The sequence below is a fragment of the Sphaerodactylus townsendi genome, linkage group LG14 (assembly GCF_021028975.2).
Source record: "Sphaerodactylus townsendi isolate TG3544 linkage group LG14, MPM_Stown_v2.3, whole genome shotgun sequence".
Lineage (NCBI taxonomy): Eukaryota > Metazoa > Chordata > Lepidosauria > Squamata > Sphaerodactylidae > Sphaerodactylus > Sphaerodactylus townsendi.
Genome location: NC_059438.1, coordinates 40,175,894 through 40,203,807, shown reverse-complemented (window position 1 = coordinate 40,203,807; position 27,914 = coordinate 40,175,894). Strand labels below are relative to the sequence as shown.

The 27,914-nt window shown below is 46.3% G+C and overlaps 1 protein-coding gene across 1 annotated transcript; it reads left to right on the top strand.

The window, feature by feature from the left end:
- Window positions 1–5: 5 nt before the first annotated feature.
- CRNKL1 (crooked neck pre-mRNA splicing factor 1) lies at window positions 6–27,390 on the top strand. Its single transcript, XM_048516070.1, has 14 exons — window positions 6–109; window positions 3,488–3,640; window positions 7,937–8,028; window positions 8,842–9,000; window positions 9,399–9,565; window positions 10,746–10,924; window positions 12,519–12,689; window positions 17,415–17,606; window positions 19,014–19,073; window positions 19,334–19,414; window positions 20,772–21,011; window positions 21,781–21,882; window positions 24,744–24,992; window positions 27,156–27,390. The coding sequence occupies exons 1-14, from the start codon at window positions 62–64 to the stop codon at window positions 27,318–27,320; spliced, it is 2,058 nt and encodes a 685-aa protein (XP_048372027.1). The 5' UTR covers window positions 6–61; the 3' UTR covers window positions 27,321–27,390.
- Window positions 27,391–27,914: the final 524 nt, after the last annotated feature.

Below are 27,914 nucleotides of genomic sequence, written 5' to 3'. Positions count from 1 at the left end.
TGGGGGGTCACGTGCTGGAGGCGGGTCGGGAGTAGGTCTCGATCTTAGCAGAGGAGGCAAGATGGCGTCTACGGCGGCCGGGAAGCAGCGAATCCCCAAAGTGGCGAAGGTGGGGAAGAGAGAGGCGAGGGGGCGCAGGGGGGGCCGTGGGGGGTGTCGGAAGGGACGGGGGACGAGTGGAGGCCGCAGCCTGACTCGCTGCTGCCTTACTTCGGTGCAAGACTGAGCATGCGCAAGCACGGCCCTTAGTCAGAACGAGCCTGTTGTATTTTTACTCGCGAGTGGTACTGCTGGGTCCGGTGTGGTCTGCTCGCCAGTGATGGGGTTGTGTGACCTTGGAATTTGCTTTTAAGTAAAGGTTCTGCCATTGAACATCGAGCGCCTGCGCAACGCCCCCTCTTTCAGTGGCTCAGCGTGAAATTCATGCTTCTCCTTTCTTTATTCTATCCTCACGACAACCCTGTGAGGTAGGCAGCACGAGTGGGCCAGAGTCATACAATGAGTTTCATGGCAGAGCTGGGATTTGGAGTTGGGCTTTCCAGGTGCTAGTTTAACATTCTGACCACTAGAGCACACTGGCTGTCAAGTGCGACATCAGCAGTGACACAATTAAAACCTGGAGATTCGGTTGTTTTTCTCCCATCGTTATGATTATTAAATTAGCAAGAATAATGAACACAGAGGAAATGTTGTATGAAAGCATGGTAGGTTTGGTACTGAAGTAATGGAGGTTGCAGTCGGGTACTGTGTGGTTTCCAGGCTTTATGCCCGTGTCCTAGTAGCATTTTCTCCTGATGTTTTGCCTGCACCTCCAGAGGATCTGATGGTAGAAAAGCAAGTGGGGTGTATATATACCTGTGGAATGTCCACTTGCTTTTACTACCATCAAATCCTCTGAAGATTCCAGCCACAGGTGCAGGCAAAGTGTCAGGAGAAAATGCTGGTAAAACATGCTGCTACAGCCCAGAAACCACACAGCACCCCAGTGATTCCGGCCGTGAAAGCCTTCGAGGTTGCAGTAGTTCAATAAACAACACTAATGCACTCAGTCTCTTCAGGGGCTGGCTGTCAGGATTCATCACTCATGTAAAATCTATTCTTACCCATTAGAATGTTGTGGCTTACAAGGCACAAACTAAAACAACAAAAATGTATACAGAATCTGGCTGTGTGAGAGAGAGAGATGTGATGTGTATGTATGTGTGTGTGTGTGTATACACACATACACACACTATATATATATCCACACACTATATATACACACTATATATCGTGTATATATATTAACACATACACATAGTGTATATATGTTTAAACATATATAAATATATATAAAGTATATATATATAAAGTGTGTGTGTATATATATATATGTGTGTGTATATGTATGTATATATACAAATATATATCCAGTGACGGGTTCAAAAAACATATCTATCAACTTCAAGTAGTATATTTTTTCCAATAATTCTAGCAGAGCGAAGAGAGAGAGAAAATAAATCATATAGCGCTCTTAATATTACAAAAATCTGTGATTCTACTGAGTGGCAGAGAAAGGCATATTTGAAATCATAATGAAGTTCTGATTACAAACATAGTTGATCTGAAAGATTAAAACAATTAAGAATTAGATATGGAGTGCAAGTCTGATCCTCTAGGGATTCCAGTAATTATTTCAGATAGACCCAGAGTATGAGAATGTTGTTTTGTGATTGGCAGAGGTGGGACTACACAATTTTCTAGTTATGCAAATCCTTTATACTATTTTTTTAAGATTAGTTGCATTCAGTTATTGTGGCCCCAAGCAAAGTATTTCATGTCTGCTTTCCCTGCTTCTGATTGCTCTCATGGTGCAGGGAAAATAACCTGGTTCTTAATACTAACAAGACAAAGGAGCTTATAGTGGACTATAGAAGGAATAGCTCAGAAATTCAGCCCTTGACTATAAATGGAGATCAAGTAGAGCGGGTGGCTAGTTTTAAATTTCTGGGCGTTATGATTAAAGAGGACTTGACCTGGGGCGTTCAGACTGCCGTGGTGGTTAAGAAGGCCCAGCAAAGACTTACTATCTGAGACTTTTAAGGAAACAACAACTAAATGGAAAACTCCTGGTGTCCTTTTATCACTGTGCTATAGAGAGTGTCTTAACCTACTACATCTGTGTATGTTTCTCCAGTTGCACAGTGGCAGATAGGAAGGCGCTCCAAAGGGTGATCACTACTGCTCAGAGGATTATTGGCTGCCCTCTCCCCTCCTTGGAAGAACTCTATAATTCCCGAAGCCTAAAGAAAGCCCAAAATATTCTGAGAGACCCGTCTCATCCAGCACACTCTCTTTTTGAATTGTTACCATCTGGCAGACGATACAGGTCTATAAAAACTAGGACAAAGAGGCTTAGAGACAGCTTCTACTCTAGAGCTGTGGCTATGCTGAACTCCGTGGCTTCGTGTTGATGTGTTTGGGGCTGTGTAGGGATGGGTGGAGGAAGGGGAAAGCGAGGATGGGGTATGAGTCTGAAATTGTGTGCATCGAGGAATGCTGCTGTAAATTTCGTTGTGCATGCACAATGACAATAAAATGCTTATGCTTCAGAAGAAACAGTGTCAAAGGAGCAAGAGTCACCTTTTGATATTAAATAACAGGCTCTGTTCTTCCCCCAGCTGGGATAAGCTGAACCAGAGCCTGCTTGTTTGCTAGTTGAATTCTGTATGCCATGCGTGCATCTATGGTGCAAAAGTCAATATTCCCTGAGAGCCAGCGTGGTGTAGCAGTTAAGAGCGGCAAACTCTAATCTGGAGAACTGGGTTTGATTGTCCACTCCTCCACATGAGTGGTGAACTCTAATCTGGTGAACCAGGTTTGTTTTCCCACTTCAACAGATGAAGCCTGGCTGGGTGATCTTGGGCCGGTGACAGTGTGTTCAGAATTCTCTCAGCCCCACCTGCCTCATAAGGTGTCTGTTAGGGGTAGAAGAAGGGAAAGAAGTTTGTAAGCCACCTTGAATCTCCTTACAGGAGAGAAAGGTGGGGTATAAATCCAAACTCTTCTTCAGAATCCATGTGAAGAGAAACAATGACATCTTATAAAATTCTCCACATTTTCACAGTTATCAGAATTTGGGGGCAGAACAGTAAAATTGATAAAGCCAAAGTAAGGACATAGTGTGGGCATACCGATGTTTGTTTAATAACAAAGCAGCAAAACAGTGTCCTTTAATCAGTTGAGTGGTGGTAACCTTTACAATTTCTCCTTTGAAAAGTTGTGTGTGTAGCATTTAATGACATTGTTCGGGCATTGATAAAGCCCTTTCAGAGTTCAAGGTGTTCACATACAGGTGAGAAGCTGTTTCTTGTATTGTCTTATTGGTTTGCAGTTCACTTCAGATTGGCAGCAAACTTCAGCTGCCTTGTATGTTTCTTTTGTCACTTGTGCAGTTAGTTGTACAATACCAAGTTTACACAGGCGGCTTGTTCCCCTCCCTCCTCAGGTGAAAAACAAAGCGCCAGCAGAGGTCCAGATCACAGCTGAGCAGCTCTTAAGAGAAGCCAAGGAAAGGGAGCTAGAGCTTCTCCCGCCGCCCCCTCAGCAGAAGATCACAGATGAAGAAGAGCTGAATGATTACAAACTCCGAAAAAGAAAAGTAAGCATCTTTGGGAGGGTTTTAATGGGGGTTTTTTATTGCTGTTTTAATTGGGTTTTGTTTGCTGTTTTTGTTTGCTTTTTAATGGGGTTTAGTTTTTGTATTTATTGGAGCCTGTTTAATTTTATTTTATTTGCTCCCTTATTATAGTTTCTGTGTTATGAAATAATGTTGTACACCGCCCAGAGCCCTATGGGGGTGGAGCGGTTAATAAATCCAAATAATTAATCAATCAATCAATTAATTAATTAAAACAGTAAATATAAGAATCAGATTATACTGGAAAATGAGTGCAAAAATATGTATGTATTTGTATAAAAGTATTCAGTAATCGTTTTTAAAAACTATATTTTCTTTTTTCTGACAACCAACAAGCAAGTTCAGAACCTATTAGCGTTTACTTGAAGTTGGGTTGTTATTTTTTTTTTTAAGCCATGAGTTTCTTAAGGAACAGAAGGGGCGTTCTCTAAGCATCTCTGAGAGAGTACCATTATCAATTATCCTTCAGCATATTATGCTTTTAACAGAAGCAAGCCTTTATTGGCATAGACAGCAATACAACAATAATAAAAACAGATTAAAAAGCATATACAATACAGGAAATAAATGTTAGGACGAAGGAAATCTACTGGCATTTAGTAATTTCCAGGAGAAAGTCTGCCACTATCATACAGAGAGAAGGATCAGGGTTGTCCAACAAGTATGTCACAAGCCTTTATTGGCATAAAATAAACATACAAAATCAGCATACAAAATTTGCCCATTATTGCTCACAATTATAGACACTGGTACTAAAATACTAAATACTAAAATATATACATGGTCCTTCTGTAACTATAGGACATTCCTTCAGCTAAGTTAACTCACTTAAACGTCATCGGATACTGACAGAAGCTAGCAAAATTACTGCTGGCTATATGTGGTCATAATACATAGACATTGGTTGGTATTCATCTAGACTTACGTCTATTATTGTTAGCAGAAATTTTGCTACATTCTCACACACTGTGGGATCCATGTTGTTCAAAAGCATAGGTATCTTAAGAGCATCAGTTAGATTGTTATACAGAAATGGGATAAGTGCAGATTGGCTGACATTCTGATTTTTTACTGCAAACCTTACACAATGACGAAGAGGGTATGATCGAGTGTCTCCACCTGACCCATATTGCATGGACATAGCCTCCCTCTGTTTATCAATTTGTTTGATATCTGCCATAGAGCAGCATAGAAGGCGATAGATTGAATCTGGCCAGTGTTAAAGCTCTTCTTAATTTAGGGTTGGTGATCCACTGTAAATAATTGGCCATGTGTCCTTGCATTTCAATTGGAATGTAAGCAGGGGTCAGGGGGGGGAACCGCGTTTTCCTCGCGGCTGTTATCATATCCCGAATACTCTTGTTCCTAATAGCTTAGTTTTCAAGCAGCTATATGCTTCTGATAGTGAAAGAGGGACGAGCGACTCGGATGAAAAGCCAAGAGTGTAGATTTTTGCCTCAAGTAGGTTTCAAAGCCACCTAGAATTTGCATAGTCAGGAAAGCATGAGGTGTAACAAACTGGAGTGATCCTGCAGATAGTGGATCACGTAGGCCAGTTATCTGACAGTTCTCAACCAAGCCATGCGTGGCATATGATATTTGCCCGAGTTCTAAACATGGGGCTGCATATGAAGCGCACAATTTGGTAAGCCCATAATTTTGTGGAAGAAAGCGGGACTGGAGCTGTGTTTATATTTTTTGTTTATAGCTCCGATCCAAATAGGTTAGCTCCATAGAGGAGCTGGGAGCCGCATTTAGCATTGAACACCTTCAATGCAGGATGAGGTACATATATACTGGTGGCCCACAGTGAAAAGCGGCTGAATTGCTAGGGGCACTGTTGTTAGCTGCAGCAGAGTGCCTTTAATTTCCTATGTACTGCCCAATTAAGGTTGCTAGTAAGAGTTATGCCCAAATATTTGAACTGGTTAACTTGTTCTATGGGTCTGTTATTGATGGTCCATGTAATAGACTAGGGGGTCTTCTAGCGAAGAGCCATTATTTTGTTTTTTTTTCATAGTTAATTACCAGTTCGTTCCTCTTACATTATTCAGCACAGCGAATTTAAGAGACCCGAGTGGGAGACCAGCACTTTAGTGTGGGAAAGAAGAGCGATTATTAGATCAGCATACAATGCTGTGGGCACGTGTTTAGTGCTTGGTTTGGGAACATGCCCATTGGCCTTCTGGAGGGGTTGGCACTAAGGTCACTAAGGGAATATATTGAACAAAGTGGGGGCCAATGTACAGCCTTGTTTTGACTGACAGCCCCTCTGGTTGTGATGATATTTTCTGTGGCTGGTCGCTTTTTTGTTCGCGGCTCTTATTCTGCAGCTGAAGTGCAGGAGTGTGTAGCTGTTTATAAGAAACAGTAGTCCTGGGGTCCATGTGTAATAGCGCCCGTCAATTTTCTCCACACGAGTAGGGCTCTAGATATGGAGTCAAATGCCCCTTTTAAATCCAGGAAGGCTGCAAACAGTTTCTACGGTTATTATGAGTTATACTTTTGTTAGCTAAGGTGTGCTAAAACTGTTACATGATCCAGTGTTGATTTATTTTTTAAGTGAATCAGGTGAATTTGCTCGGTCCTATTACTTCTGCTTGCTTGACCCAATCTTCCACTCTCCCTAAGAGGTAGTTTTGCATATAGTTTGCCAAATTACAGATAATAGGCTTATAGGGGCCGATAGTTTGAAGGATTTGTAATATCACCCTTTTTTTTGTAGAATTGGGACGAAAAACTATAGGCGCCAGCCACATCTTTGGGATGTGGCCCGATGATTATTTACATGGGTGAAATAAGGAAGCCAGAGTTGTAGCCCACCACTCGGGTGAGGATTTAAGTTATTTCTACGGTATTATTGCATCGGGACCTGGGGCCTTACCGCTTTTCAAACCACTGATTAGTTTACTCACTTCTTGAGGATTAACCTCAGGCCAATCTGAGTAGCTCCTCTGGTATTGAAGTGGAATCAGGAGATTATTCCAGTTAGGCTGTAGCATTGAACAGATTAGAAAAATAACTGAACCATCGGTCTGGCTAGTGAAATATGGGGCAACTGGATTACTGCGTTTGGGCCCCTTCTATTTATGATCTGCCAGAATTGCCCAATGTTATTTGTTAAAGGGTGGCAGATATAGTTGTTCCCACTGCTGTTCGAATTGATTTTTTACGTTTCCATTTGTACCATAATTTGAAAATCCTTTTTTTCAGTTGGGTTATATTGCTGAGTAGCTTTTCCTCACCTGTGCTGCGGTAACTTCTATATAATGATCGTATTAAGTTGTTAGATTCAATACAGTAGCGATCAAACCATTCTCTATGACCGTTTACAGCCTTAGATTTGGTCGAGGAGACGGCTTGAAGTTCCCCTGCTAAATTTGAAACTAGTTGTTCAAAGTGATGTATTCCACGTTCTGGTGTGTCCGCCTGTAATATATTCTCTTTTAATTTATTAAATGTAAAAGAGCTAAGTAGTGTTTCTGTAGCAGCTGCCACCTGAGGTGATATTATGCTTTTATAGTGTTCATAGTATTCCATAAACATTGTTTTATGGTAATCCTTAAGAATTCAGATAGGGAAGTCGGTGTTATTATCCCATTAACATGGCAGCTGGGAAGTTGGGGATAGAGGCAGACGGGTACTTTGGATGAGGCGACATTTCCAGATTGTTCCCCTTCTGGCAGTTCTTTACAGGCCCCCATCTTGTGATTTTAATTTTCCACAGAAAAGCTGCTCCTGGTCTGTAATAATGGCTGCCAGCGAGCCCAGAGAAAAATGGCCTGTCTCTTTAATACAGACTTAATGTGTGGAAACAGGCAGTTAAGAACATAAGAACAAGCCAGCTGGATCAGACCAGAGTCCATCTAGTCCAGCACCCTGCTACTCGCAGTGGCCCACCAGGTGCCTTTGGGAGCTCACATGCAGGAGGTGAAAGCAATGGCGGCTGTTGCTCCCGATCACCTGGTCTGCTAAGGCATTTGCAATCTCAGATCAAGGAGGATCAAGATTGGTAGCCATAAATCGACTTCTCCTCCATAAATCTGTCCAAGCCCCTTTTAAAGCTATCCAGTTGAAGCATTTCATTGCAGGGAGGCAAATAACGTCCCATGAAGACTCGACCGAAGGGACAGAATTTTTTTTTTTATTCTTGAGACAGGATGCCAACCCTGACTGTAGTTCTTCAGAGCATGGAATTTTGACTTTAAGCTCACCATTTGCTTTAGACTCTACTTCTAAGTCTCACTTTCCCCCTAGACGTTTGAAGATAATATACGGAAGAATCGGACTGTTATCAGTAACTGGATCAAATACGCACAATGGGAGGAAAGCCTCAAAGAAGTACAAAGGTAATCCATTGAGCACCCCCCTCAGATGCCTTCATCCCCATACCAACACCTTTTCTGGCACACCAAATTAATAGAGGTATTAATAGGACAGTGCAGCATAACCCAGTTTAACAGACTATCTTTTTAAAAAAAGAAGAGGGCCTACAAGAGCTTATAAAGGGAGAATTTTTACCCTTTGACACGGCTGCCCTGAAATCTCAAAGGCAAACATTTCTGACTGGACATCAAATATACCTGCAATCTCTGCACGTCCCAAATGCTGGAGAAACACAGCGGGAGAGAGCCGGTGCTCCAAAATGTCGCGCAAGCCACCTGAGTCATATTTGGCTGAGAAGTGCAACACACACGGGGCCGTGTTCCAAAACCTCAGTATATTTAGTGAGACAAATAAGTTGAGTTTTATCCTTGTGGCGTCTGAATGCACACCAAGGTATTTGTAGGACGTTCTGGGAATCTCACACCAAATGTTTTTAGGCGGCACATGGTGCCACATAGGTCTTTCACCAAGCGAGGTTTTGAATGTCTATCAGAGATGTGACCGGATATGCAGATTCTAAAAAAATATCACTGCAGTGGCAACTGCCACCACAACACAACAACATTCACTATGTGACAAAAGCAAAGCTATGGCAACCATTTGGTGGTTGACTCCACCTCCTGTGTCTGCCATTTTGTTGTTGCTGCACCCACCAAAGATGCCCACTGGCCCAAAAACGTTGGGGACCCCTGATCCATGTGAACAATTAATAGTGTTCACCACCACCTCTGATTTATGTGCCGTACATTTTAATTGGGACGACGTTTTTCTTCCAGGGCTCGTTCCATTTACGAGCGTGCTCTAGATGTGGACTACCGAAATGTGACTCTTTGGCTGAAATATGCCGAGATGGAAATGAAGAACCGACAGGTAAATCACGCCCGAAATATCTGGGATCGCGCTATCACTACCCTACCAAGAGTCAACCAGTTCTGGTAAGCTGAGAATCTTTTACTATTTCTAAAATAGTAGTTTAAGTATGAGTATACCAAAGTTTGTCTGCTTTTGTTCATGGGTCTCTTTCCCCAAGCTCTTAAAAGAGATCAGTTTATTTTTTTAATAGCTTTATTGAAAAGTTTTATGGGTTTTTCTGTAGATCGCAGCTTTCTGAAAAAGAGCCCTGACTTTTGTTTGCTTGTGTTAGATGTCTTGTACAGGAGCCTCAAACAGGAATCTGGCTCTGGAATGCAAGCCTTCGTGGAATTTGTGGTTTTTATTTTTCTAAATGACGTAATCATAAATGGATACAGTTAATTTTACAAGTTTAAAAACATGACACATTAGTTGGATGACACAACAGGAATCTTTTTTAACTTTGCTGTTATTGGAAAAGGTACAAATACACTTACATGGAAGAGATGCTGGGAAATGTTGCAGGAGCCCGACAGGTGTTTGAGCGCTGGATGGAATGGCAGCCCGAGGAACAGTCATGGCATTCCTACATTAACTTTGAGCTGCGATACAAGGAAGTGGACAGAGCGCGCACCATTTATGAGCGATATATCCTTTTTAAAATTTATTTATTTATTTATTTTATTCAATTTGATAAACCGCCGAACCCCGAAGGACTCAGCAAATAACAATAAAACAAATCAAATAGCCCCAATTAAAACAATACAAAACCTTAAAACTTTTAAACTGTAGCAGCAGTAACCCACAAAAAATGAAAGATAATAAAAGGCGTCTGGGATCAAACCCCAGTGGACAAACCCTGGGCGGGAGGGGGTAGGCAGGTAGTCAGATATATAGCCAGTGCGCGGGCAACAAAAGAGGGGCGGGCTCAGCGGCCGGCCCCCCCAAAAGCCCGGTGGAACAGCACAGTTTTGCAGGCTCTGCGGAACTTTCCGAGGTCCCGCAGGGCCCTAACTGCTGGAGGAAGAGCGTCCCACCAGGCAGGGGCCGGGGCAGTAAATGCCCTGGCCTGCGTGGAGGCCAGCCGCATCATGAAGGGGCCGGGGATCACCAACAGATTCGCCTCCACTGATCGGAGGATGCGATTCAGGACATATGGGGTGAGACGGTCCCGTAGATAAGGACACTAACACTCAGGCTGTGCTTTAGCTTAACTTTTTAAACTTGATTGTGTACAATAGCAAGTGTAACAAAAGGAGCCCACCTTAGGCCATTTGTTAAAAGCATCTAGTAATACTGGTTGTGGTGGGTTTTCCGGAGTGCGTGGCCATGGTCTGGTGGATTTTGTTCCTAATGTTTCACCTGCATCTGTGGCTGGCATCTTCAGAGGCGTATCACAGAGGGAAGTGTGTTGCACGCTGTAAAAAGATTGGTAAAAAGATAAAGGTGATATCTGTAGATCAGAGGTCTGCAACCTGTGGCTCTCCAGATGTTCATGAACTACAATTCCCATCAGCCCCTGCCAGCATGGCCAATTGGTTGCAGACCCCTGCTGTAGATTGATAGAAAAGGGCAGTGGCCGGAGGGATTGAGATTTAGAAAGAAAAATCCTGTTCTACTCTTGCCACAGTCTTAGATCCTTGTTGACGTCTGTTTCCTTGCTGTATGCAAAGCCCCTAATCTTGTCTGCGGGGCCCCATGTCCAGCTTCTGTGACATGGGGCCGCATTACTGTGATACGTAGTAATGATGCAATAATAGCTAGGAGTTCTCCAAAAAAGCAAAACCAACATGAAATACTTTGTTTGGATTTCTTTAACGCGTCCAACTTGTAATTGTGCATCCGGATGTTAAAAACTGGATCAAGTACGCCCGCTTTGAAGAAAAGCACAGTTACTTTGCCCACGCAAGGAAAGTCTTTGAGAGAGCAGTGGAGTTTTTTGGAGAAGACCATATGGATGAACATCTGTACGTCGCTTTTGCCAAATTTGAAGAGAACCAGAAAGAGGTAACTTTCTGTTTGCTGATGAATAAATATATTTGAGATTACCACAGCAAACACTACTTTTTCCAGCACAAGGATAGTGTCATTGTCCCATATTAATTGCAAACAGCATTGATCATGTTAAAACAAACATGTCCTTGAGAACGTGTTGTGTATGTCTGCAGTATACGTAGGAGTTATCCTTCCGGTAGTCATTTATACCCTGTTCAGGATAAAGATGAAGGCTTGATTGTAGATCAATCCGCAGCTTCTTCCTGGAACTTACTAGCTCAGGGGTCTGCAACCTGCGGCTCTCCAGATGTTCACGGACTACAATTCCCATCAGCCCCTGCCAGCATGGCCAATTGGCCATGGTGGCAGGCGCTGATGGAAAGTGTAGTCCATGAACATCTGGAGAGCCGTAGGTTGCAGACCCCTGTCCTAGCTGAATGCTCCACTGTGATCCCAGTGCCTCCCATGATCAGTGTATGTATGTATGTGGACTTAAGGATATTTTTGAGGAAAGCCCCAAGGGAAATCCCTTTCACTGGCACAGGAGAAATGGAGGAGGTCTGTGTGCAAGCTGCATGCACAAACATTCGTAATGGAAATTTTATGCTCTTAAATATGCATGCACACACAAAAAGACACCCTTGATGTCCCCTCCTAGTGGCTGGAACTCAAAAGCAGGAAAAGGGCAGAATCAAATATTGCTGTAAGATTTGAGCTAAGGGTATGAAGTAAAGCAGGAGAGTGATTCATAGAATTCCATGAAGATAGCAAATTGTTCATTGAAAACACAGTTCAGACAATTGTACACATGGACATCTGCCAATGGCAGATACAGAAACCCAGTAGATTACATAATTAGCAGAAGATGGAGAAGCTCTATTCATTCTCTCTGCTAAAATAAGAGCAGGATTTGATTTTGGTGCTCATCAAGGAAAAATTTAGATTAAAGATTAAGAAAAATACCAGAATATTCATAGTACAAAAATGCAATCTAAGCAAGAGTCTAAAGACTTTGCAAGTAATAGTTTTGCATTACTAAGTTCAAGTGAATGTAAACCAGAAGAACTACGGGTTGAAAGTAGAGATATTGTCAAGGAAGAATATGCAGACTATGCGTGTATCCAAAATACATGAAAAGCCTTGATGAGTGACAGGAAAATATTAAAATTGCTAACGATGGATGAGAAGCAAAAGTTAAATGTGACCATTGCTGGGCCTCGTGCTTTGGGATCTAAAGCCTGTTCCGCACCTGCCGAATAATGCACTTTCAATCCACTTTCAATGTACTTTGTAGCTGTGCGGAATAGCAAAATCCACTTGCAAACAGTTGTGAAAGTGGATTGAAAGTGCATTATTTGGCATGTGCGGAAGGGGCCTTAGTCTAGTTGTATCTGGTTCTCCAGGTATCATGCAGCGACCTTCTCCAGCTTCTACATCCTGCCCTTGAACTAAAGATGGTAGAGAATGAACTGGGGGGGGGGGGGTGTCTACATGCAAACAGAAAGGAGGCTTCCTGAGAATACAGTTATATGCAGCTGAGGAGAAACTGAATATGTATAAAACGGCAGATTCCCCTTGTTTTCTAAGATGTTGCTTTTTTGTTCAGTTTGAAAGAGTGAGGGTGATCTACAAATACGCCTTGGATCGAATCCCAAAGCACGAGGCCCAGGAATTGTTCAAAAATTACACTATTTTTGAAAAGAAATTTGGGGACCGTCGAGGAATCGAGGACATCATTGTCAGCAAGCGGCGGTTCCAGTATGAAGAGGAAGTGAAGGTGAGTGCCCGGTGTGTGTGAGTGCCCATCTCCTGCAGCCCCAGAGAATTTTGGCTGTCGTTTGAAATCCTTGTTTTCACGATCACATCGCAGTCTGTCTGTTTTTTAATCCTACCCTTCCAATCACAAGCCCAGGGCTGTGTACATTATTCTGTCAGAATAATGCATAAAGGTACATGCGTCCTTTAAGAACTGGGGAGTAAGGACCAAAAGAAACACGTGACGCACGTGTGCTGCTCTGTGGTTGTATTCTATACAATTTGATACATATAAGCATACACATACAATATACGGTACTGGGTGCTAATACATTTAAATGCCAGGTAAGTCTCTTTGGGAGAAGTCAAACAATTGTCATAATCAGCGCAAGGCTGCTCTCAGGACATGTCTGTGTTGATCATATCCACATCTCAACGTTGTTGAGATAAGGCTCCTTTAATTGCGTGCAAATTCTCCGTTGTTGAGATAAGGCTCCTTTAATTGCGTGCAAATTCTCCGTTGTTGAGATAAGGCTCCTTTAATTGCTACACGGGAATGTCTCCGGAGGGAGAACACAGAATTGCTTGAGATGTGGATATGATCAACACATACATGTCCTGCGAGCAGCAAACTGATCATAAATTCAAAGAATAAGAATTGTACATGGGATATAAGATATACAGCGAATGGAAATAACAATAAGACTGTATCCTTTAATACTACCACCGGGCCCGGCCACGCGTTGCTGTGGCTGAGTCTGGTGAAGTGGAAAAGGAAGAAAAGGGGAAGCTAACGGTTCGAACATGTGTCATTGCACAATGATTGCAAGGGAGGGGAGAGGCAAGGGGCCCCTCGCTCCCCTCCCTCTCTCCCGTTCCCTTGCATGGCAACCCTGCAGGTCCCTCCCTAATGTTCCCCTTCCTCTGCTAGGGTGGGTGGGCTATGTGCAGGTGGCTAGTCCTGTCCCTTTCACTCCCTTCCCTTGCTGGTGAATTACCTAGCGTAAAACACGCTGGGAGGCATGAGCTATGTTGTGTTCAAATTTCAGAGCGTTTGGTCCAGCAAACCCCTGGACCCTCCCTCACCTTCCCCTTCCTCCGCTAGGGTGGGTGGGCCATGTGCAGATGACCCGCCCCATCCCTTTCACTCCATAAGGCAGTGGTTTTCAAGGAAGGCATGGTTAGTTCCCTTGTATCAGAGGGTGTTGCTTTGATGGCCTGCAGATGGAGCTGTTGCAGAACAGAACTGTGGTTCCAACTGTCACAAGTGTGGCATGTACACAATAACGGGCACAGTTGTGACATGTACACAACAGGAGGTGTGGAAACAGCATGAAAACCTGGCCGCACGTGAATGCGACGTTGTGTGAAAATTTCAAAGCAATCGGTCCAGTAGTTTGGGAGATTACCTGTCATCAACAAAAACACTGTTAGCTTTTTATATATATAGATGAACGGCACAGCCTTGCGCTGATTATGACAATTGTTTGACCTCTCCCAAAGAGACTTACCTGGCATTTAAATGTATTAGCACCCAGTACTGTATATTGTATGTGTATGCTTGTATGTATCGAATTGTATAGAATACAGCCACAGAGCAGCACACATGCGTCACGTGTTTCTTTCGGTCCTTACTCCCCAGTACATTATTCTGTCCCCATTTTATCCTCTCAATAACCTTGTGAGGCCCGTAGGGTAAGGCTGAGGGAGTTACAGCCAGTTAGTCTTGGGTGAGCGGGACACAGTGAAAAGGTTTCTAGTCCTTATGGCTGCAAAGGAACATGTTGAAGCGCATGGGCAAAGCTTGAAATCTGTACCAGGGGTGGCCAACCTGTGGTGCTCCAGATGTTCATGGACTACAATTCCCATCCGCCCCTGTCAACATGGCCAATTTACCATGCTGGCAGGGGCTGTTGGAAATTGTAGTCCATGAACATCTGGAGCACCATAGGTTGGCCACCCCTGCCAGTGTAACCCTTCCAGAACATCAGAACAAACTGAGCAATATAAATCTACATTGTGGGGAAATAAAGAGAATATGGAAAAAGAGAAATGGTGAAAGCTTGCTCAACTTGGATATTGCAGAATTCAGCTTTCCCTGGGATACACCTTTGCTTATCAAAGCACAGAATCTTGGTGTATTTAACACACAGTAGCCATAACCCAAATTGCAATGATACACAACTCTGTCTTCTTTTCCACCTATTTCCAAGGATGCTATTGATGTTCTGAACTGGTGTGTGGAGTCAGTCGTGGGCTGCGTGAGGGCGAACCAGCTGAAACAGTCCTGCCAGGACAGAGGTTCTCTGGGTTAGCAGAAAGGTAGACCTGGGACTTGAGCTGTCTCCGGTCTTGGCTGGGGTTATACTCGCCTTGAAAACCCAGGGTCGCAGCTTGGGAATGCTACTTGAGCAGCAGTGGCGTAGGAGGTTAAGAGCTCGTGTATCTAATCTGGAGGAACCGGGTTTGATTCCCAGCTCTGCCGCCTGAGCTGTGGAGGCTTATCTGGGGAATTCAGATTAGCCTGTACACTCCCACACACGCCAGCTGGGTGACCTTGGGCTAGTCACAGCTTCTCGGAACTCTCTCAGCCCCACCCACCTGACAGGGTGTTTGTTGTGAGGGGGGAAGGGCAAGGAGATTGTAAGCCCCTTTGAGTCTCCTGCAGGAAAGGGGGGATATATATCCAAACTCCTCCTCCTCCTCCTCCTCTTCTTCTTCTTCTTCTTCTTCTTGATACAGCAGTCACCTAAGGAAGCCAGGTAGCTGCATGGTTTGGAGTGCTTTTGCCCAGCTTTAGCTGGTGCATCACCTCACTCATTTCTGGGTCAGTCAGATCTAGCCTTCATTACATCTAGACTGGACTACTGTATTGCAGTCTAGTTGGGTTACCCTTGAAGGGTGTACAGAAGCTGCAGCCTCTGCTGAGTTCTGTGACCAGACTGCTGGTCAAGCCTGGCTATTGAGAGTACGAGACCCTTATGTCACAGCGATTATGCTGGCTACCGGCCCGCTCCCGAGCAAAGTTCAGCATGTTGGTTTTGTCCTTTGAAGCCCTACAAGGCTTCATAACAGGATACCTTAAGGACTGTCTTCTCCCGTATGTACGGAAGTTAAGATCACAGGGAGGGGCCCTCTTGACTGTCCCACCTATCAAAAAGCTCATTCAATGGCAACACAAAACAGTGTCTTTTCAGTTGCAGCCCCACAGTTATACAACCCCTGTTTCAGCTGTGCCAAGATGCTTTGAACAAGAACTCTTGGTCTTGATATTTGTCGGAACTGCTGCATTTTCAATTCAATCCATTCTTCCTAAAAGCTTTCACTGCTTAGAGCAGTGGTGGCGAACCTATGGCACTCCAGATGTTCGTGGACTACAATTCCCATCAGCCCCTGCCAACATTGGCCAATGCTGGCAGGGGCTGATGGGAATTGTAGTCCATGAACATCTGGAGCGCCATAGGTTTGCCACCACAGGCTTCGAGTGATGGAACTCAGGATACAGCAGTGCTAATTCATCAACCGAAATGCTTTAATGTATTGTTGAAGGCTTTCACGGCCAGATTCACTGGGGTGTTCCCAGGCTGTGTGGCCGTGTTCTAGTAGCACTTTCTCCTGACGTTTCGCCAGCATCTGTGGCTGGCATCTTCAGACGATCCGATGGTAGTAAAGCAATATATACCTGTGGAATGTCCAGGGTGGGAGAAAGAACCAGGTCCCTGTGAACAAGTGTGAAGGGTGTAATTAGCAAGCTTGATATGCATGTGTTGGGTGGGATCCAATCATTTAGAATGTGAGTAACCATGAAGATAGCATAATCAATTAGTGAGGGCATCTGCATTGCAGTAGCCTGGGCCTTTGGATCCCTTTGGTTGCTTACTGCCTAGAGTGGTGTTCTGGGTAGTGTTCATTAAATGCCTTAATACGGAGAAAAGCCCTAAAATGGTGCTTTGACTGAGCTTGCATTCCTCTAGCTCAGGGGTCAGGAACCCACGGCTCGTGAGCCACATGCAGCTCCTTCCCGCTTGTACTGTGGCTGCCGGCACGGCTGCCCCTTCCAGAGGCGTACCAGGTCCAAATGGTTCCCAGAGACAAAAACCCCCTCTGGGCACCCCCCCGCGGAGCTCCGCTTACTCGCGAGTAAGCACACCGGCTTACTCACGAGTAAGCACTGCAGCGCTTACTCGTGCAGCCTGGCCTCCTCAGCAGCCACCCCGACTTACCCAGGCTAGCTCCAAGCTGCCACTCCAGCCAGCCAGCCAGCCTCTATGACTTTCTTAAAGAGGCAATTCCGCAAAAGATTGCTTAAAGGGGAAAGCAATCTTTAATCAATCTTTGGAGAATTGCCCTTTTAAGAAAGTCACATAGAGGCTGGCTGCCAGGAGCCGAGCCGCAGAGCCTGCCGTGGGAGGGTAAGTGAGGGGAAGGAGGGGAATGACGGCTGGCTGGCCAGTTGGCGGGGGGGGGGGGCAGGAGCCTGCTGGGGAGGAGGCACTCTCCCCCTGTTCTGGAAGGTGGGGAGGAGGTGCTCTGCTGTCAGAGCAACAGCTGGAGCTACAGAGCTAGGGTGGGGTGGGGTGGGGTGGGGCGGCGCCGTGGGGCGGGGGTGAGGCTCCCCAGCTGCTGCCACCGGGTCCAAATGGCTCTTTGGGTAGCAAAGGTTCCCGACCCCTGCACTAGCTTGGAAGGAACAGTGGGGCTGTGGGCTGCTTTGCCTTTCTGACCCTCTCCTATATCCTTCCCAAAGGCTAATCCACATAACTATGACGCCTGGTTTGATTACTTGCGGCTCATGGAAAGCGACGCCAATCACGACGCAGTCCGCGAGGTTTACGAAAGAGCCATTGCGAACGTTCCTCCAATCCAAGAAAAAAGACACTGGAAGAGATATATCTATTTGTGGATCAACTACGCCCTGTACGAAGAGCTGGAGGCGAAGGTAAGAGAATGCCATTTCAGAATGTTGCGCGGCGCCTGCGGTCTGATTATCGCGGCCGCACAGCGGGTCTCCTTTGTGTAGGACCTCCGGCATCCTTTCTGGAAGCAGAATGTTCAGGTGGTACATGTTGGCATATTCATTCTCCAGCAGCTGCCTGTAATGCAGTTATATGACTCTCAAAAGGATAGGTAGGAAGAAGCACATAATCCCCCTCCTGCATGGAAGTGAAGGCATTACAGATAAACAGAAGGTTATATATCTTTTAAACAGCCACAACTACGAGCTGTTGGAAGTGGAGGAGGAGGAGGAGGAGTTTGGATTTATATCCCCCCTTTCTCTCCTGCAGGAGACTCAAAGGGGCTTACAATCTCCTTGCCCTTCCCCCCTCACAACAAACACCCTGTGAGGTGGGTGGGGCTGAGAGAGCTCCGAGAAGCTGTGACTCGCCCAAGGTCACCCAGCTGGCGTGTGTGGGAGTGCACAGGCTAATCTGAATTCCCCAGATAAGCCCCCACAGCTCAGGTGGCAGAGCTGGGAATCAAACCCAGTTCCTCCAGATTAGATACACGAGCTCTTAACCTCCTACGCCACTGCTGCTCCTAAAGTGGTGGCTAAAGTTTTAAATGGTGTTATCTTAACTCGTCAGACGTTGTAAAGGCTGTTATTATCTTGCTAAGTTAGTCTTAAACTATTTATATGGCATTAAAGGTATTCGAAATCGACTCTCAAAAGCAGGACAAAATCCCAGCTGAGCTCCGTAGGAATGCAGTATTGATTTCCCACGTGCAGCGAAACCACCTGGGAGCCCCACAACGTTCCTTCCTTTTGGTTGCATTCCTCTCTCCCAAGAAGTGTTACCTTTCTATTCTACATGTAGTTAATGACAGAGATTTAAGAAGGAGGCATACTTAACATTGTGTTGCCTAATCTAGTACAAGGAACCTTCCCCTGAAACAGGTCGTCCCACGTCAGGAAAAGCCCCATGGAGGAAAATGCCTCAACTCGCAGACAGATCTGCAGAATTCATCCAGCTGGGTGCTCACAATAACTTTTGTAGAGGTGTTCCTTTTCATTTGTCTGCAAGTAGTAGAAGAAGAAGAGTTGGGATTTATATCCCCCCTTCCTCTACTGTAGGAGACTCAAAGGAGCTTACAAAGTCCTTTTCCTTCCTGCCTCACAACAAACGCCCTGAGAGAGCTTTGAAGAACTGTGACTAGCCCAAGGTCACCCAGCTGGCGTGTTGGAGTGCACAGGCTAATCCGAATTCCTCAGATAAGCCTCTGCAGCTCAGGCGGCAGAGTGGGGAATCAAACCCAGTTCCTCCAGATTAGAGTGCGCCTGCTCTTAACCACTGCGCCACTGCTGCTCCGTTCTAATTGTGCAGCTTTGGATTTTTTTGCCTTTCAGGATCCAGAGCGGACAAGGCAAGTGTACCAAGCCTGCATTGAGCTCATTCCTCACAAAAAGGTATGGTCCTGATCCTGCTAAAATTAATTAGGGCAAAAGCCCTGTTTATAGCACTGGATTAAGTTAGTCGCAGCTGAGGCAACCAGTTACTTTCTAGTAGGACTTGCAAAGATAAATAAGGTCAGAATAGAAGCTCTGTTGGAAGCAGTGGGATTTGATAGGTGCATCTAACTTAGTCACAATTCTTGTCTTGGTAGTGCAGACAAAGAGATTTTAACTTATCTATATCTGACACCAAACTGTGCCATTTCCCTTTTCAGTTTACGTTTGCCAAAATGTGGCTGCTGTATGCTCAGTTTGAAATAAGGCAGAAGAGTCTCCCGTTTGCCAGGAGAGCACTGGTAAGTCCAACAAGGTGACTGTACCTTTGAACAAAAAGTGCTACCCTCCTGTCTGGGGGTGGCTGTCCTCTTTCATTCAGTACACAACTTTGTGGGAGGATACGCACGTGGAGGAAGGGGATGCTCGCCTAGCCTGCCAGATCCCCCTCAGATTCACGTAGAATAGATACTGTCGTTGACCATACAAGTGGTTTTCCTGGAGGATATTTTTAAAATTATTCACATTATGTCAGATCCCCAAGAATTGAAACAAACTCCATGTAGAGGTTTATTCAACAACTGTAGGACAGCAGGGAAAAGCCAGAACTGACTTTTCCCGCACAGAGAGCAATAATATGAAATCACACACATGGGAACAGTATAGTGAAACCATGCAGACAGTTAGACAGCAGACTTTGACGCCTCAGTGCATGGCCTTGACCAGCACCTGGCGAAGCTACGCCAAGAAAGCAGCCCAACTCCCCATCCACAGCATAGCACAAAGCAACCCCAACCACAAAGCAACTTGGCCTGCATCACAGAGCAGAAAAGCTCAATCCCTGCCTTCCTTTCTCCATCCAGTGATGGCAAGGACTATCCTGGCCAGTCGGCATATCTCGTGGCTACGGCCCCACTTAAAGTGGACTTTTTCTTCAGAAGGGATCTGTCTTCTTCTCCATTGGCTCTGGGACTCTTGTCTCTGTGGGGTCTGCCTGAATCATGACCTTGACTTCCACTTTTTGTACTTCCCTGGAGATTTCAGTTCTTTGTGTCTTCTACATTGTTAAGGCGGGTCAGATAGCCTTTGTGTCTTCTTGTTCTGTTCCCAGTAGACCCAAGACTTCCCTCTTGTTTCCCAATGTGCTGTAATCAGTGGCAGGATCCAAAAATTTTAGTAACAGGTTCCCATGGTGGTGGGATTCAAACTGGCGTAGCTCCAATGGGGCTGGGCGGGGCACAACGGGGGCGTGGCCGGGCATTCTGGGGGCGGGGCTGTGGCAAGGACGCAGCCGCTGCGCCAGTCCTTGGGCGGGACACGAATGCATGCAGGCGCAGGCTGCCACGCACACTGGTGTACCTCCTGCTAGACTGCTTCAAGTTCTGTGTGCTACTGCTGAGAGGTGGGGCGTAACTAAGCCAAAAATCACATGGCAAAGTCACCAATTAGTAACCCCCTCTCGGCACACACAAATAATTAGTAACCTACTCTCGGGAACCTGTGAGAACCTGCTGGATCCCACCTCTGGGTGTAACCTTTTCTCCTTGTATAGTAGCAGTTTCGCTTCTTGGGGTAATTTGGGTTGTTGTTAAGCGTCAACACATAAAGCCACTTTGTAGTGACCAGCTTTGAGCAGGGTTTTGAATTCCCTCTCACCAGGGAACTTCTATAGGCAAATGTCCAAAGAACAAGCTCTTCAAAGGCTACATCGAGCTAGAACTGCAGCTGCGAGAATTCGACCGTTGCCGGAAGCTCTATGAGAAGTTTCTGGAATTTGCCCCAGAAAACTGCACCTCCTGGATCAAGTTTGCTGAGCTGGAGACCATCCTGGGTGACGTCGACAGAGCCAGAGCAATCTATGAATTGGCCATCGGCCAGCCACGACTGGACATGCCAGAGGTAACCGGGGGGCTCTATATGGAATGCTCAGTGCAGCTCAAGAGACGCTGGTCTGATCCAGAGGGAACATAAGAACAAGCCAGCTGGATCAGACCAGAGTCCATCTAGTCCAGCTCTCTGCTACTCGCAGTGGCCCACCAGGTGCCTTTGGGAGCTCACGTGCAAGAGGTGAAAGCAATGGCCTTCTGCGGCTGTTGCTCCCGAGCACCTGGTCTGTTAAGGCATTTGCAACCTCAGATCAAGGAGGATCAAGATTGGTAGCCATAGATCGACTTCTCCTCCATCAATCTGTCCAAGCCCCTTTTAAAGCTATAGGCAGCGCCTAAATTGGTGGGCCTCTAAAAATGGCTGTTCTGCAATCCTTTCCATGTTGGATATAATGTTCAAAGGAACGGAGAAGACTAGCCAGCAGGGGGAAGGCAAGGGGTCAGCTAGAGGGAATTGTAAAGCTAGTGACCGTTCTGTCCTTTTGTGTCACCTCTTGTCTGTCCTTAGACTGATACTTTCAAGTCTAATATCCTGCTTCTTGGAAGTTAGAAGAGACTCTTCCTGGCTAGCAAGATTGCCACATGCTGTATCCTATTTTGTGAGTGGAGAGATTAAGTGTACAGGACGGCATCTGAAGGTGGAGCAGTCTTATCCTACCATGACTGATCTGTGTCCAGAAACTTCCTTTGCGGGATCAGGCCCATGATTATATAGGCTGCTGCCCACAAATATTTTCCCAAACGGTTTTGTGTCTTAGAAACCAACTTGTCTCTTTTTCCAGGTTCTTTGGAAATCTTACATTGACTTTGAGATTGAACAGGAAGAGTACGAGAACACGAGAAACCTTTATCGGCGATTGCTCCAGAGAACACAGCACGTCAAGGTACGTGTGTGCTTGAGGCAGGGCCAGATTCAACTCCATTTGCAACGATGGAAGCTTTCAGACATCTAAACGAGTCTAGAGAAACATGTAACCAGTCTGCTCATTTTAGCCCATCATAAGAGGGATTGTTTCAGAGGTAGCTGTGATAGTCTGCAGTAGAACAGTTAGATTCGAGTCCCATAGCACCATAGAGATGTTTGCCATTTATGATGTATGCCTGGATATATTGGAGGAGTGTACAGGAGGGGTGTTTTTTTGGATTTATATCCCCCCTTTCTCTCCTGCAGGAGACTCAAGGGGGCTTACAATCTCCTTGCCCTTCTCCCCTCACAACAAACACCCTGTGAGGTAGGTGGGGCTGAGATAGTTCCGAAAAGCTGTGACTAGCCCAAGGTTACCCAGCTGGCGTGTGTGGGAGTGTACAGGCTAATCTGAATTCCCCAGATAAACCTCCACAGCTCAGGTGGCAGAGCTGGGAATCAAACCTGGTTCCTCCAGATTAGATACACGAGCTCTTAACCTCCTACGCCACTGCTACTTCCATTGTGCATCTATCTGTGCTCAGCTGCCTATCATCAGCGCCTGAACTGGTGGGCCTCTAAAAATGGCTGTTCTGCAATCCTTTTCATGTTGGATATAATGTTCAAAGGAATGGAGACGACTACCCAGCAGGGGGGAGGCAAGGGGTCAGCTAGAGGGGATTGTAAAGCTAGTGACCGCTCTGTCCTTTTGTGTCACCTCTTGTCTGTCCTTAGACTGATACTTTCAAATCTAATATCCTGCTTCTTCTCAGAAGTTAGAAGAGACTCTTCCTGGCTAGTAAGATTACCACATGCTGTCTCTCCCTCTTTCCTAGGCCAAATGTACTTCCTAACAAACATTTACCTTATGTCCTTTTAATCAGCGTGTTAGCCGCTTCTCTGTGCAGTAAACTCCAACATTTCAAGATCCACCGTAAACTATTTCTTAGTCTAACAGCCCCCTCCAGGAGCAGCAGTGGAATAGTGGCTAAGAGCAGGTGCACTCTAATCTGGAGGAACCGGGTTTGATTCCCCGCTCTGCCGCTTGAGCTGTGGAGGCTTATCTGGGGAATTCAGATTAGCCTGTGCACTCCAACACACGCCAGCTGGGTGACCTTGGGCTAGTCACAGTTCTTCAGATCTCTCTCAGCCCCATCCACCTCACAGGGTGTTTGTTGTGAGTGGGGGAGGGAAAGAGTTTGTAAGCCCAAAATGTAAAAACAAAACAAAAAATTAAGAATCCCTCATAGGGGAAAAGAGAGATGCACCACAAAAAACATGGCATATCTCTGAGTCTGGCCCTGTTGGCACGCAGGGGCTGGGCGGGCAGTAGAAGCTGTCTAAGGTAGGCTCCATGCCCTGGCCTGCCCCCAGGCGCTGCGGTGCCTTTGCCCTTTGTGCCCGTAGGATGAGCACGCACGCCAGCACAGGGCTGCACCGGCTCCAGCGGGGGATTCACCTTTCCCTTATATTGGGCTACCAGAATATTAAGAGTATTGCAGAGCATTGGCACCTACTAGCAGATAGGGAACGTAGTCCTACTGTTTAGGGACATGGCCGTTAAGTAATTTCAAAAGTTACCAATACACAGAGCAAAGTAAGCAATCAAGTACCAGCCACGTGATGCCCTCCTAAGCCGAAAGAATTCAATGTTGTAATATATTCTAAAGTCTTATATTGCTTTATATATGGCACCAAGCTCTTAACTGTGTTAACCACATCAATATGCACAAATTATCTTGTTATTCAACTCATATATACATAATGTTTATCGGTGCTGATTAACCCAAACAAACCCAAATGTAAACAATTCCCTTGCCAGGATTTAGTGAACACAAATAATCTCTTTCCGCAGATGTCCCGGCAAGGGAATTGTTTATATTGATGTGGTTAACCCAGTTAAGAGCTTGGTGCCATATATAAAGCAATATAAGATTTCAGAATATACTAGTGGGCCCGGCCACCCGTTGCTGTGGCTGAGTCTGGTGAAGTGGAAAAGAAAGAAAAGGAGAAGTGAACGGTTCGAACATGTGTCATTGCACAATGATTGCAGGGGAGGGGCAAGGGGCCCCTTGCTCCTCTCCCGTTCCCTTGCATGGCTACCTGGCCGGTCCCTCCCTAACGTTCCCCTTCCTCTGCTAGGGTGGGTGAGCCATGTCCAGATGGCGGACCCCATTCCTTTCACTCCATAAGGCAGTGGTTTTCAAGGAAGGCATGGTTGTTTCCCTTGTATCAGAGGGTGTTGCTTTGACGGCCAGCAGATGGCGCTGTTGCGGAACAGAACTGTGGTTCCAACTGTCACAGGTGTGGCATGTACACAATAACTGGCACAGTTGTGACATGTACAAAGGAGGTGTGGAAACAGTATGGAAACCTGGCCGCACGCGAATGCGACGTTGTATGAAAATTTCAAAGCAATTGGTCCAGTAGTTTGGGAGATTACCTGTCAGCAGAAAAATGCACTGATAGATTTATATATATATAGATTACAACAATGAACTCTTTCGGCTCAGGAGGGCATGGCGTTAAGTAATTTCGCCCAGTGCTTCTTTTGTCAGACATGAACTGCAGATCAATGTCTGTTCTAAATGCATGGATTCACTTGTCCAAATCCAGGGAACTGTAGGACATGTTTCCTTCACGGTTTTGCTTGTCTCACTTGCATAATGACGTCCATTCAATATTGCTGTGAATAATCTCTCTCATTGCTTCAGAGCAGCTGATAATGAATGTTAGATGTAGTGTTCTACGAGTAAAAGCCTGCAAAAGAAGCCAGCATTAAAGTGTCGGTCTCCCGCTGTCGCATCACTGGTTTGCTGCTATTTCTCTGTTTCGGTCTAGGTGTGGATCAGTTTCGCCCAGTTCGAGTTCTCAGCAGGGAAAGATGACAGCCTGGCCCGGTGCAGGCAGATCTACGAAGATGCCAATAAAACGATGAGAAACTGTGAGGAGAAAGAGGAGAGGCTGATGCTTCTGGAATCCTGGGGGAACTTTGAAGAGGAGTTTGGAACCGAATCCAGCAAAGAGCGGGTGGACAAACTCATGCCAGAGAAAGTCAAGAAGCGGAGAAAGCTTCAGGCCGAAGATGGGGTAAGAACTCTCTCTGGAAAGCTGGCCATCTCCGGCGGGTGGTGGGGTTTCTAGAAGTGTGCAGTGAGATCTTATGAAACTGGAACTTGATCTAGCGCAAGGTCACAAAAATGACAGTATGTGGCGATCTCCCTCCCCCTACTGTGGTTGAGGCTGACAAGCCGTCCCACCGTCCTTTTCCGAGGTGTTGTTCTCCTCATCACAAGCCCCGGTCTTTGGGGTTCTCAGAGTTGTCAGTTGTCTGAACCACAGGGTGCCTCCAGAGGGAGGAGGGGAAAGAGCCCCTCCCTTTCCTCTGCAGGCCTGCCCTACGCGCGACTTGGGTCCTCAACCCCTTTTTTAGGGGTGTTGTTGTCACTAGCCCTCCCTGGCAACAAAGACCACCCCCTTAAGAGTTGGGCGGCTGTCCCCAGGAGCTGCTTCCTTTCAGTCTCCCTTCCCCCCTTCTCGGCTTCTCCGCTCTCTTTTTCTCCTCCTTCCTTCTCTTCCCCGTTCAGTGGTCTCCCCAGTCCTCTCCAGACCTCCCTTCCGCCTCCTGGCTCCCGCAACACCCTCCCTCACCCTGCTGCGCCAAGCCTCGCCCTCCCGTGCTTCTCCCCCTTATCAACCTTCCTCCGGGCGGGCGGGGCGTTCCCAGCTCTCCCTTCGTGCCCAGCTGACGACCCGATGAGCAGCAGCTGTGCCGCGGCTCCGCCGCTTCCCGGCCGTTCCGGCCCCCTGCTGGCACATCCAAGCCGGGGCGAGCCGTCGCCGGGCGCAGCTGCCGGCTCGCAACTGGCCCCGCCCCTCAGCTGGCTGAGTCCGGGGCGAGCCGTTGCGGCGACCCCCGGACACAGTATGAGAGTGCTCTGGTGGGTTCTTGCTCTTTCTGCAAGTTAAGCGTTAAATAAACAATCCACAGAGGTTAGCTACAGTTCCCAGGAAGCTTTTGGCTTCCAGCTTTTTTAGCTGGGCTAGTCAGTTGTGCTGAACAAACGAGACCTCAGCATTGGCTCTGGGCCCATTCTGTAGCTGGGAGAATTCAGTAGTAGAGGTCATCTTCACTGAAACTCACAAAATAACCCTTTCGCAACACATGATGAAATCAACCGCCACAAGGTGTTACCGCAACCACAAGCGTAGGCATTTTTAAAAAATGGAATTAGACCAATTAAAGGTTGAAAAACCCGTGAACCAATATTAGCCCTGAGGATTCAGGCCCCCATGTTCAGGGGTGGTGGACTCCTCAGAACCAGTTGCTGAGCGGGAGGCTTTGGCTTCTGTGGTTTGATCTCTGGTGATCCTTGTGGAAAATTGGAAGCTGAGCTGATGAGCAGAACTCCTTTAGGGCAGCAGGCAAGAAGTGACACGTAGAGCATCCTCAACCGGAGTTATGTCTTTGTTTAATTCGTGTTCTGCTACTTTGCTGAGGCTTCCAATAAAACCTAAAAATCTGTCCTGTACTAGAACACACCAGTGTCTTGACAGCCTCATCAAAGCTCCCTGCACATAAGAACTAGCCTGCTGGATCAGACCAGAGTCCATCTAATCCAGCACTCTGCTACTCGCAGTGGCCCACCAGGTGCCTTTGGGAGCTCACGTGCAGGATGTGAAAGCAATGGCCTGCTGCTACTGCTGCTGCTCCTGAGCACCTGGTCTGCTAAGGCATTTGCATTCTGAGATCAGGGAGGATCAAGATTGGTAGCCATAGATCGACTTCTCCTCCATAAATCTGTCCAAGCCCCTTTTAAAGCTATCCAGGTTAGTGGCCATCACCACCTCCTGTGGCAGCATATTCCAAACACCAATCGCGCTCAGAAGAGACGTTTGGCCTTGACCTTTCCTTGCCGTGTTAGCTTTCTTTGTGCTTTTTCTTGGAGTGGGGGTGGGGGGACAATCAAGCATACAGGTCCCTAATCTTCAGCTTACAGTAGCCGTTCTCTATCTTGAGCTGGATCCTGTGGGTCTGTTGTGCATTGGAGGGGTCTCCTTTCAACAGAGGAAAAGCGTCTTTGCCCCCAGTGTGCAGCCACAGGATCGAACTTACTGCTGGAAAAGTCTCTTTCCTGATGCCTCTTAAAAACCCATTTGCTTGTGCAGTAGCAAAACATAAAACTTCAGGAAAGCGGGAAACCATCAGGAGGGACAGGCGTGTGATGTTGCTTCTCTCTCTCTCTTCTCTAGTCTGATGCTGGCTGGGAAGAATATTACGACTACATTTTCCCCGAGGATGCTGCCAACCAGCCCAACCTCAAACTGCTGGCGATAGCGAAGCTGTGGAAAAAGCAGCAGCAGGACGACAACCCAGAGAGAGACCCAGACAAGGACGTCGACGAAAGCAGCCCCTGACCCTCCCTTTGAATTGTTACCATTTATTTTGTACAGCAGCCTTTGCGCAATAAATATTTATAAAAAAAAATATGCATCGTTTGCCGCATTTGGAACAGGAGAGTGGTAGTGCTATTAGCCCATGCAAAAGAAAGCATTGCAGACTCTTTGCTTTCGGCTATGAACGGATTAACAGTGTGTGCAAACATAATAGACTGTAAGCGTACTGCTGTTTTGCCCATGTATTTCTCCCTACCGGTATATTAGTTATGCAGGACTCGGAGGCAATAAGAGGACAACCTGTTGCCTTGAGAAAATCCAAGGCCTGGAGGAACCGAGTTTGATTCCCCGCTCTGCCACTTGAGCTGTGGAGGCTTATCTGGGGAATTCAGATTAGCCTGTACACTCCCACACAGGCCAGCTGGGTGACCTTGGGCTAGTCACAGCTTCTCGGAGCTCTCTCAGCCCCACCTACCTCACAGGGTGTTTGTTGTGAGGGGGGAAGGACAAGGAGATTGTAAGCCCCTTTGAGTCTCCTGCAGGAGAGAAAGGGGGGATATAAAGTCCTCCTCCTCCTCCTCCTCTTCTTCTTCTTCCTCCTCTTCCTCCTCCAAG

Excerpts from the sequence above, each read along its gene's own strand:
- CRNKL1 (XM_048516070.1), top strand. The coding sequence starts at position 62 with ATGGCGTCTACGGCGGCCGGGAAGCAGCGAATCCCCAAAGTGGCGAAG. Across the intron at positions 12,690-17,414 it reads AGTATGAAGAGGAAGTGAAG|GCTAATCCACATAACTATGA; the intron begins GTGAGTGCCCGG and ends TCCTTCCCAAAG. Across the intron at positions 17,607-19,013 it reads ACGAAGAGCTGGAGGCGAAG|GATCCAGAGCGGACAAGGCA; the intron begins GTAAGAGAATGC and ends TTTGCCTTTCAG.